The sequence below is a fragment of the Bicyclus anynana genome, chromosome 21, assembly GCF_947172395.1.
Source record: "Bicyclus anynana chromosome 21, ilBicAnyn1.1, whole genome shotgun sequence".
NCBI lineage: Eukaryota > Metazoa > Arthropoda > Insecta > Lepidoptera > Nymphalidae > Bicyclus > Bicyclus anynana.
Genome location: NC_069103.1, coordinates 12,224,459 through 12,236,896, shown reverse-complemented (window position 1 = coordinate 12,236,896; position 12,438 = coordinate 12,224,459). Strand labels below are relative to the sequence as shown.

Below are 12,438 nucleotides of genomic sequence, written 5' to 3'. Positions count from 1 at the left end.
CGATTCTTCAACCACTTGCAAAATTTTTAAATTAAGAATAAAGAAAACAATACACGAATACGACTTGAATATTATGATTGCTGGATCAGAAAAATAAATAAAAGATTTGAAATACTAATGGAAAAAAATTTATTACTTTTGTTTCGCAACATGGTGAGATTTTTATTTTTCTGGTATACGTAAATCGTGATAGTCAGAGTTATTAGGATATTATATAAAGAAGTTTGAGAGATAGTGATGTACAAGGGGCCGAAACTTTAGTACAAAGGTTTTTTAATATATGACATTATGCGGTAATAAATTTAGTAGGTTCTAGAGCTAGAAAAATGTTACGAATTATAATTAGAGACAGACAGTAAGTGTACATTAATTCCAATTATGTTCTACATAGTCATTTGGACTAGTGGTGTATAACCAAGGTAAAAAAAGAAAGAAATAATAATCTTTAATTCAATAGAAAAATATTTTTGTCGCTTTTTTGTTTTTCTCAATTGTTTTCTTCAACAATTTAAAAATTAAAAATTTCCATTATAAATTGCCACTGACTTTATTTCAAAAATATTCGTATGCCGAAATAATGTCGCTACTATATCCAACAAAATGAAATGAAATGTTAATGTTTTTTAACTTTTGTAACTTTTGTATCTTTTGTAATTTTTAAAAATGTAAACTGTAAAATTTTTGTAATTTATGTACTTGGAAATAAAGGCTATATTATTATTACTATATCCAACATTTTCATGTATTTCATGATTCACTTCTTCTCCTTGGTGTATATATTCTTAAAATGATATTTAATTTCCTAAAATGCACACAACTGAAAAGTTGGAAAACGAAACGAATATGGAACGTATTCGTTTTTGAAGATGACGTATAGTAACGGATATTTTAGTTTAGTTATTTCAGATATAACGATACCTACTTGATATCGTTACGATGCCCGCGGTTAACTTCTCAACCCTACTTGGTTCATAGTCAGCCATTATTGTTGTTTAAAATTGTCATCTAAGAAAATTTCAAGTATAAAAGCATCTCCCATAATATCCAAAATTGTAGACTTTGTACATTTAATTTTCAATTAAATAAATCATTGAATATTGAACTAAACTATTTTATTTTCTCGCAATCGTAGTGAAAAGCAGAGTGTAACACGCGGGGCTAAACCCATTATATACTCGGTTTCTAATTAGGCGGCCCTCGACTTACATCTCAGGCCCTAAAAATACCTCGTATATAATGGGTCTTTTTAGCCCCTTGTATAACAATCTACTATTTATTTAATTAATTTAAAAAAATGCGGGTTCCAAATTTTTTTTTTATTTTGGGTGTTAAGTGGGTGTTATTTTGTGTTCTTTTAAGATAAAAATAATTTGTTCTGCTTAGTTGACACTCGGAATAAAGGCCCAGCCTCTATGCAAAATTGAGACATGTCTTTTTGTAATTGTATTGAAAAAATCTACATTTACAGGTAATGTTATCTTAAACTAATTTTGATCCCTATCTTGATACTTATTATATTTCACCAGATTAGTTTAATCAAGGTATTTAGAACATTTATAAAAAACGCTCCAAATTCAACCTTAAAACATTATAAATTATAGATAATTGATAGTTTATCTGATAATAGATTATGTCCTTGTAAACGAATTTAACTCAGTACATTTTTATTGTTCGTCAAAATGTTACTTAAAATATTAATTTTAAGTGTTCTAAGTACAGTTTTAACTGAGGAAGTTAGATATGATGATTATTCATTGTATAAGATTTACCCACAGATTGAGGAACATTTGAACTTTTTGAGTGACCTTCAAAAAGAGAACGATGGAGTGCAATTTTGGAAATCGGTTTCTCAAGTGGGAGATTATGCCAGTGTTCTAACATCACCACAGGAAAGAGATAATTTGGAACATTTACTAAGAAAGAGAAGTATCGATTATGATGTGATGATTGAGAATATACAAAAGTAAGTACAGAATTGCATACCTCATGCTTAAATTATGCTGTAACAAGATTTCCATAGATTTCCAGTTTTTTTTGTCTTTGTTATATTCTTAACAAGTTAACCCTTGACTACAATCTCACCTGATGATAAGTGATGACGCAATCTATAATCCACACTGTGTGGATTTTCATCCTCCTTCTAACAAGTTAGCCCGCTTCCATCTTAGGTTGCATCATCACTTACCATCAGGTGAGATTGTAGTCAAGGGCTAACTTGTAGTTTGACTACAATCTAAGAATCAATAATAAGAATTAAAAAAATTAAGTTTATTTAAACATAATCGTTCTAAGCTCGCCAACTCGCATTGAAGCTGCGTGGTGGGTGTAAACTTCATCCATCCTATAAGAATGGAAGTCTGACCCAATACTTAGTGGACCGTTAAAATATAATCATCATAACCATTAACAACCTATGTTCGGCTCACTGTTGAGCACGAGTCTCCTCTCAGAATGTGACACTTGATATTGATTTTTTTTAAATGCGCACAACTGAAAAGTTGGAGGTGCATGCCCCGGACCGGATTCGAACTTACACCCTCCGAATCGAAGGCAGAGGTCATATCCAAGCTATCACGGAGTTAAAATATGCTGATACCTAATTATGAAAACCAATCCACATTAGATTCACATATTGGTTTAATAGTCTTAATAATAAACATACAAACATACATAAATATATTACCCACGTTTCGAATAGGAAAAAACATCCTATTAATATCTATACTTAATATTATAAACCTGATAAGTTTGTTTGTTTGTTTGATTGAACGCATTAATCTCAGGAACTACTGGACCGATTTCAAATTCTTTCAGTGTTAAATAGCCAATTTATCAAGAAAGGCTATATATTATATACATATTCCTACGGGAACGAGAACCACGCGGGTGAAACCGCGCAGCGCCAGCTAGTCTAATAATAAATTCAAATTTCATTTATTTCAATGAGGCTTAGTTTACAAGCCCTTTAAAACGTCAAGTTATGTCATTGTGATTGAAGGTAACTTGAAAACTTTAAATTAAAGTTACGAGGGTTCCAAACGCGCCTCGGTCTGAGAAGCGTCCACAACAAACTCGGCCAAGGTTATAAAAAACTATAATTAGATCAAGTGTGACTGTGATGGACCTGCCAATGCATAGCTTTAAGCAATGTGTTAAAAAACATTAACTTAGTCGAGGCCGAGGAGGTCGAGTTACTACCTTAAAGATAAAAGCGCTTGGAGGCCATTGGATTAGCTTCCACCTTCACACAACAAGTAAAACTATAAGAAATTGTAATGTTGTCATCAATTGTAAATTATAATACTGTATGATTTTTGGATGAAAAAAGAGCAACTGTTGAGTTTCTTGCCGGTTTCTTCTCAGCAGAACCTGCCTTCCGAACCGGTGGTAGAATCTTTACAACTAAACTAAACTAAACTAAACTAAACTGAGCCTGAAATAAATGATTTTTGATTTTGATTTTGAAGTAAGTTATCGATTGTATTACGTTACTTTGCAGAGCGTTGGACGATCAAATCATGGGCAGAAAAAAGCGTGACACAAGACATTGGTTGTTCTGGACCAACTACTGGTCAGTGACTCAGATCAATGAGTGGTTGCAAAATTTGGCCGACACGAGGAGTGATTTTGTTTCTTTGATATATGCGGGACGATCGTATGAAGGTAAATTAACATTATTATTTTGATACAATTAGTAATGAAAGTGGCTATTTACACGTAAATCTATACTAAATATTATAAAGCTGAAGAGTTTGTTTGTTTGTTTGAACGGGCTGATATCAGGAACTACGTAGGTACTGGTCCAATTTGAAAATCTCTTTCAGTGTTAGATAGCCCATTTATCGAGGAAGGCTATATGTTATCCCGAATTTTACGGGAACAGGATCCACGCAGGTGAAACATAAAAATAAAAAAAATATATAAAAAATACACATCCGTATGAATAATTAATAGTTATGTCACTGTCAAATTGTAAAATACGTTAGTTTATAATGTCACTCGCGATATTGTAATCTGTCGATATATTGTGAACTGAAAAAACTGATTACAATTAGCCGAAGTAATAATTAATAAATAATGTAAGTAAGTAATAATTAGGGGGTGTAAGGGGGAGGCTAGTACCAGTCAGCCTCCCCAACTGCCAACCTCACCTGCTCGTGGTGCACCCTGCAGAGTGACCGACGAGGCTCTGGCGACCGATCAATGGCGGTATAACCATTCCTAACTGGCTGGATTTTCATAAATGGCACAGGCCGGTGTCGGGCAGCAGCGACACCGGTGCGGAAAATTCAGCCCTGCGAATGACCAACCCGCATGCCCAGCGTGGTCATTGTACGGGCATTAACCTTCATGGACAAATCGAAAAACAAACAGCCCCTAGTCCCCGGTGGCCCCGCTATTCCCGGCTCCGGCAGCGGTCGTGGTAACGGCGGGGCAAGGGGTGTCAAGAATCTCCGGGGGAGATTCCGCTGCCAACCCCGACGACTGGACCTGGCAACATTTAACGCACGCACTCTACGGACCGACGAAAAGATGATCGAGTTGGAAGAAGTGGTTAGCAAGTTGCGCTGGGATATCATAGGGTTATCTGAAGTCCGAAGAGAGGGGGAGGACTCGATAATCCTCGAATCCGGCAACTTGTTATACTACCGGGAGGGCGACCAACAGTCCCAGGGTGGTGTCGGGTTTATCGTCCACAAGTCCCTCGTAAACAATGTTGTACGAGTCGAGAGTGTGTCGAGCAGGGTAGCGTTCCTCGTTCTTCGAATTACCAAACGATATTCGTTGAAGATCATACAGGTTTACGCGCCGACCTCGACACATTCCGACGAGGAGGTAGAGGTATTGTATGAGGATATCTCAAAAGCCATACATGCCTCGAACTCCTATTACAATGTTGTGATGGGGGATTTCAATGCAAAGGTTCAGAGTTGAGAGTGGGGCAATTTGGTTATGGGCAGAGGAACCACAGGGGCCAAATGTTGGCTGACTTCATGGAAAAGGAGGGACTCTTCATGATGAACTCTTTTTTCAAGAAGCCGCCACACAGGAAATGGACCTGGATGAGCCCCGATGGTTCTACGAAAAATGAGATAGATTTCATCTTGTCTACCAGACGGCATATATTCAACGATGTCTCTGTGATCAACAGGGTCAAAACCGGTAGTGATCACCGAATGGTAAGAGGCACGTTGAATATCAACTTACAGCTGGAACGGTACAAACTGGTGAAATCTACGCTCCGACCTACTCCTGCCCAAATCCAAAACCCCGAGAGCTTTCAACTGGAATTACAAAACCGCTTTGATTGCCTAGCAGATTGCGTTGATGTGGACGATCTAAACAACAGGCTTGTGGAAACTGTCCATACGGTCGGATTCAAGTTTTTCAAAACCCACCGTACAAAAAGAACTAACAAGTTCTCGGACCATACACTCAAGCTCATGGAGGAAAGACAAGAAATGAGATTGCAGTCTTCAACAGACGCGTTAAAATACCGTCAGATTAATAGACAGATCTCTAAATCGCAGACATGCGACTTGCGACGCTTCAATACCGAGCGTATCAAAGATACAATCAAGAACAATCGAGGCTCGAAAGTGTTCGCGAGAGATTTGTCTATTGGACGAAGACAGTTGACACGTTTGAAGACCGATCAGGGCAATATCATTTCTTCTAAGCCTGAGATCTTGAGTGAGGTCGAGAAGTTCTACGGACAGTTATACACCTCTACCCAAAAGCCTGTTGACAATTTGGCCAAAGATCCTAGAGCCAAATTGACCCGACACTATACCGAAGATATCCCGGACGTCAGCCTATACGAGATTAGTATGGCTCTCAAACAACTTAAGAACAACAAAGCACCAGGTGATGACGGAATCACAGCAGAACTCCTGAAAGCGGGTGGAAAACCGATACTTAAGGTCCTTCAGCGGTTGTTCAATTCCGTCATTCACGAGGGTACAACACCTAAGGCGTGGCACAGGAGCGTGGTGGTTCTGTTCTTCAAAAAAGGTGACAATACCTTATTGAAGAATTACAGACCCATCTCGTTGTTGAGTCATGTCTACAAGTTGTTCTCGAGAGTCATCAAGAATCGTCTCGCCCGTAGGTTTGACGACTTCCAGCCTCCCGAACAAGCCGGTTTCCGAGCAGGCTTTAGTACCATAGACCACATTCACACGCTGCGGCAGGTTATACAGAATACCGAAGAGTATAACCAGCCACTTTGCTTAGCGTTTGTGGACTATGAGAAAGCCTTCGATTCGGTGGAAACTTGGGCTGTGCTGAGGTCTTTGCAGAGATGCCGGATCGACTACAGGTACATTCAAGCGTTGAAGTGTTTGTATGAGAGCGCCACCATGTCAGTCCGTTTACAGGATCAGACTACGAGGCCAATCCAACTGCAGCGAGGAGTGCGGCAGGGAGATGTGATCTCCCCAAAGCTATTTACCGCTGCATTGGAAGATGTCTTTAAGCTTCTGGACTGGAACGGATTTGGCATCAACATCAATGGTGAGTACATCACTCAACTACGTTTTGCCGATGATGTAGTCATTATGGCAGAGACTCTGGAGGACCTTAGTACCATGCTCAACGACCTCAGCAGGGTTTCTCAACGTGTGGGCCTAAAAATGAACATGAGCAAGACGAAGATCATGACTAATACTCATGTACCGCTCCACCCAGTTATTGTTGAGGACTCTGCGCTCGAAATTGTAGACGAATATATATACCTAGGACACACAGTCCAGTTAGGTAGGTCCAATTTTGAGAAAAAGGTGAATCGCCGAATCCAGCTCGGCTGGGCAGCGTTCGGGAAACTCCGCGACATCTTTTCGTCCGAAATTCCTCAGTGCTTGAAGACGAAAGTCTTCGATCAGTGCGTGTAGCCAGTGATGACATACGGATCCGAGACTTGGTCGCTGACTATGGGCCTATTAGAAGGCTCAAAGTCACTCAGCGGGCGATGGAGCGAGCTATGCTTGGAGTTTCTCTGCGTGATCGAATCAGGAATGAGGAGATCCGCAGACGAACCAAAGTCACTGACATAGCTCAGCGAGTCGCGAAGCTGAAGTGGCAATGGGCGGGCCACATAGTTCGAAGAGCCGATGGACGTTGGGGCCCCAAGGTGCTGGAATGGCGACCTCGCACCGGAAAGCGCAGTGTTGGGCGACCCCCCACTAGGTGGACCGAGGATATTAAGCGGGTTGCAGGGAGCCGCTGGATGCTGGCGGCTCGAGATCGTTGTGCTTGGAGGTCCATGCAAGAGGCCTATGTCCAGCAGTGGACGTCTATCGGCTGATAAGGTAAGGTAAGGTAAGGTAATCAGCCTTTAAAGTCTGCAGTTTTTTTCCCATCGCTGAAAGCGAAAAAGTATATAACCATTTATTATTCCTATCATCTAATCTGCTACATCTAATCGATCCCCATGACGCTTTAGTAAATGCAAATTTATCATCACGTACGTCCTCTACTATTGCATGTTCCGACTACTTGCAGGTTGTACTGATTTGGAAAATTCTTTTTTTAGGCAGAAACATCACAGGGGTAAGAATCGCCCGAGGAACTAACCGTCCAATAATCTTCGTCGAGGGTGGTCAAATTGGTGCAGATTGGCTGTCTCCAACAGTCATCACTTATCTGGTGGATCAGTTAGTCAGAGGTAGTTTTGAAGCGCAAAGAGCTACGGAGGAATTCGAATGGCATATCTTTCCCGTACTCAACCCTGATGGACAAGAATATTCACAGAATGTTGTAAGTTGGCTGATTCTTAATATGTTTTATGTTTGACGAAATAAACGTCTTTATCATCGTCGTTGTCGTCATCAACCCATATTCGGCTCACTGCTGAGCTCTTTTTTATGGTTGATGAAATAAACGGATAGTCTTTATCATTATCAACAACCCATATTTGGCTCACTATTGAGCATGAGTCTTCTCTCAGAAGGAGAGGGGATTTAGTCCACCACGCTGGCCCAATGCGGATTGGCAGACTTCACACACGCAGAGAATTATGATAATTCTCTGATATGCAGGTTTCCTCACGATGTTTTCCTTCACCGATTGAGACACGTGATATTTAATTTCTTAAAATTCACGCAACTGAAAAGTTGGAGGTACATGCCCCGGACCGGATTCGAACCCACACCCTCCTGGAATCGGAGGCACAGGTCATATCCACTGGGCTATCACGGCTCTCGGTCTTTATCATCACCATCCCATATTTGGCTCACTATTGAGCGTTAGTCTTCTCTCAAAAGGAGAGGGGATTTAGTCCACCACGCTGGAAAAATGCGGATTGGCAGACTTCACAAACATAAAGAATTAAGAAAATTGTATTTATTTAGGCTATTTACTTTCAAAAAAAAATTTGTGTTAATAATTATGTGTTATTCAAGTAATTTATGATTATAATACTTGAAAAACACATTATATTGACACGAAAATGTTTTGAAACTTTCAAAAATAGTCTTATTTTATTCTTTACAAGTTAGCCCTTGACTACAATCTCGCCTAATGGTAAGTGATGATCTTATCTAAGTTGGAAGCGGGCTAACTTGTTAGGAAGAGGATGAAAATACGTCTTTGTCGGTGGGAGGCTTCAGCTGTGGATAATTACCACAACTAGCCACGGCCGAAGCCCCCACCAGCTAGACATGGTCCAATTAAGAAAACGGCCCAGCCAGGGATCGAACCCAGAACCTCCGTCATTAAATCCACTGCGCATACCACTGCGCCACGGATGCCGTCAGATAGTCCTCGAGTAAAATACTGATTTTCGAGGTATTACGATAATGAAGCAAAAATGCGAGTCATGTCATATAAGACCCTGTCAGTGCTCATTACGTTAGGCATATGAAACGCAAGAATACACCACACCAATGCATCTTGGCACCAGCCCCCCTAGCCAAGTGGCAAGCCGATTCTCTTTCAACGATCGCTAACGCTACGAAAACTAGAAAGATGTATTGGAATGACAGATCTTGATCACGTGACCTGTCGATAGCATGTCATTCCCATACATCTTTCTAGTTTAAGAAGCGTTAGCGATCGTAGAAAGAGCCACTTGGCTAGGAGGGCAGAAGTTAGCATTTCTAATTATCTAATTCTATTACTTGTGTACGGTAAATTGGTTGTCTTGAAATCTTGTCACGCCATTTGATAGTTTTAAAGTAACTCCATGCTATTGCTAAAACCTCAACCTACGATTAAACAAAAGTCCTACGATTTAGAAATAAAAATACAGATATTTTATGCGTGTTGCTTGATAAACTACAACTTAAATTATTGCTTTAATAAATCTGCCACTTAGTAATTAGTTATTGAACATTACAGGACAGGTTATGGATTAAAAACAGAAGACCTACCACTGGGTCGGCGATCGGTGTTGACTTGAGTAGAAATTGGAATTCTCATTGGGGAAGTAAGTAAACAATATTTTTAAATAGAATTAGTTGTCATTCCCAAACCCAGTCTTGCAGTCTCGGTTTTTCCTGCTAAGTATCTCTCTTCCCTCACATATTTAGCACGAGAGAAAAAAAACATTTATTTCAAAAATTGTGCCACATTTAACATATTAACACTATTGTAGTTCCTGAATCCCAGAACACTTTCTGGCAAGTTAAAAGCCTAAGCAACAGAACACCACTATGTCATATTTGGCACGACCTTGAAAAAGGATCCAGCTCTGCATTGTCCTGCATGTACCAAGGAAATATTGGACATAGAGCTTGGAACCCTGAACCTGGTGATACGATACCGTGATACCATGGAAATGCTTAGTCACATGGCAAGATAAAACTTAATTATAAAAAGTCGGTTAATGACCATTGAGATATCCAACTCGGCTGGGTGGAATTCGGGAAACTCCGCGATATCTTTTCGACCGAAATTCCTCAGTGCCAGAAAACAGAAGTCTTTGAACAGTGCGTATTGCCAGGTTCCGATACTTGGTCGCTAACTATGGGCCTCATAAGAAGGCTCAAAGTCACACAGCGGGCGATGGAGCGAGCTATGCTTGGAGTATCTCAGAAATCAGAAATCAGATCCGCAAAAGAACCAAAGTCACCGACATAGCTCAACGAGTCGCGAAGCTGAAGTGACAATGGGCGGGGCACATAGTTCAAAGAGCCGATGGGCATTGGGGTCTCAGGGTACTGGAATGGCAACCCCGCACTACAAAACGCAGTTTGTCGACTCCCTACCAGGTGACGACAGTAAGCGAGTCGCAGGGATTTGCTGGATGCAGGCGTGATGTTTGGAAGAAGGCCTACAGAAGGCCTATGTCCTGCAGTGGACGTCCATTGGCTGATATACTGATAAAACTAAACTAAAAGAGACTAATGAGACATTATTCAGACATCACAAACCTGTAATTATTTTTTCAGTTATAGGAGGCAGTTTCGTACCAGCAGACGAAAACTTCATAGGTCTTGGACCATTCTCAGAAGTAGAGACGCGATCTGTATCCCGCTATGTCGAAAGCATCAGCTCGAGACTCGTCAGCTCCCTATCGTTTAGAGCTTTTGGTCAACGCCTCTTGATCCCATTTGCGCACAACATTTACCCGACGTACAATTACAATGAAACGGTAAGTTTATACAAAGTTATGTTTATTCAACAGAGTGGTCCTGGGTTCGATTCCAACTACGGGTCCGTTTAGGATTTGATTGTATTTATATAATAATTTATATTTTCTTAATTGGCTAGCATCCCAGTACAATACGTAAAAACCGTCAGAGCTATTGGTAAAATAAATTGGTACCTCCTAAGTTAGCCTGCTTTTGTTTGTAAGAACAGTCAAGGGTTAATTTGTCTTAGAATAAAAAAAATGTCCTATTTACACTACAAATATTATAGAGAGGTTAAGTTTGTGTGGTTAAGTTTCGTTAAAGTCCGTCGAGTAGTTTTTGTTTCTGTAACGAACATACATACAGACGGACAGACAAAAATTTTACTTTAAAATTTTGGAATCAGTATCGATCACTAATCAAATATTCAAATAAAATAAAATTAAAAAACAAAATTAGTAAAAAGTTGACCTAACCTGAGATTTTTTTAACATTTTTATTTTTGTTTTTAGATTATCATTGGGAGACGTGCAATGGGGTCCTTATCTGTCCGTCATGGAACCCATTTCACCGTTGGCACTTCGAGAGTAGTACATGGTAGTTATCTAATTCTTCTTTATCTTCTTCGCATGCCTCATCATGTCCACTTTTATTTCTTTTACTCTTTTTATACGTATGGCTAAATCTGGAATACACCGGAAACCCTTTCAAGGTATTTCGCTAGAAAGAAAGAATTAACGTTTAAAGGACATGTCCCAATTTTGTATGAAGGCTGGGCCTTTATTCTGAGTGTCAACTAACCAGAAAAAATATTTTTATCTTCAAAGAACATAAAATATTAGGCTTAAAACTCAAAACAAAAAAATTTTGGAACCCGCATTTTTTAAATTAATTAAATAAAATGTATTATTTCCATTAGCTGGCAACATAACTTGAAAATTTTATCATGACAACATGCTTGTTACTAACACCCTGATAGATTGTCAGTGGTCTTCGCGTAGTAGCGTTCGCTTAAGGCGTTTTTAAAGCAATTTAAGGATATTTTTGTTTAATGCTTCTCTGTCTACAATTTAATGTTTCTTTTTAACTTGTGTCTTATTGACATTTGACAATATTACATGACATTGACAGCTAACACCGGATATGAATTCAATTCAGATATTTTTAAATTTCACGCGAACGAAGTCAATAAACTAAACTAACAATGAAGGAAATTGTTAGAATGTTGTACTATAGAGAAACAACAACTAATGAACAGTATTATAATAAAAGTTATGTTGTGACAGACGGCGCGACGGGATCCATCGCTGATTGGATCAAGCATCGCTTCAACCCGCCAGTAGTGTTCACTCACCAGCTAAGAGACGAAGGTGCCTGGGGCTACACATTACCAGTGAACCAAGTGCTGCCCTCTTGTGAGGAAACCTTTGATTCAGTTATGGCAATAATCAGAGAGGCGAAGTTCTTGAATGTATTGTAGTTATAATTATGAATATAATAATGAATGTTAAATATTTCTTTTCTTTAATACTAATTTTGTCGTAAAAGTGTCCCCACTCTCTACCGGCTAACCGGTAAACGGTTATTTATGGATACGTAAAAAAACACAAAAGTAGGAAATATAATGAATTTACAAGGAATACTATAACGGCTAATTAGCAATCGCTATTTAAAGAGTAACAGTCGACCAACTTAAAAAACGTAGTTAGTAATCGACAATTTCATACTAATTCTGTTGTTAATTAAAAAGATAAAGTTGTCAGTATGATAGCTTAGAGTTTGTTAAAACTAGAAAGATAAAATTTTGTATGAGTATGTATATTAATTTCGTCTATAAAATGGAAAAAAAAGTTTGAAAAAAGCC

The 12,438-nt window shown here is 39.1% G+C and overlaps 1 protein-coding gene across 1 annotated transcript; it reads left to right on the top strand.

Annotated features, from left to right (window-relative positions):
- The first annotated feature begins 1,679 nt into the window (after positions 1-1,679).
- Positions 1,680-12,054, top strand: LOC128199275 (zinc carboxypeptidase-like). The gene is made up of 7 exons (XM_052888128.1): positions 1,680-1,963; positions 3,500-3,663; positions 7,535-7,758; positions 9,340-9,427; positions 10,392-10,594; positions 11,087-11,171; positions 11,861-12,054. Exons 1-7 carry the CDS (start codon positions 1,680-1,682, stop codon positions 12,052-12,054), a joined length of 1,242 nt encoding a protein of 413 aa, XP_052744088.1.
- Positions 12,055-12,438: the final 384 nt, after the last annotated feature.

Excerpts from the sequence above, each read along its gene's own strand:
- LOC128199275 (XM_052888128.1), top strand. The coding sequence starts at position 1,680 with ATGTTACTTAAAATATTAATTTTAAGTGTTCTAAGTACAGTTTTAACT. Across the intron at positions 10,595-11,086 it reads CGTACAATTACAATGAAACG|ATTATCATTGGGAGACGTGC; the intron begins GTAAGTTTATAC and ends TTTTGTTTTTAG. Across the intron at positions 11,172-11,860 it reads CACTTCGAGAGTAGTACATG|ACGGCGCGACGGGATCCATC; the intron begins GTAGTTATCTAA and ends ATGTTGTGACAG.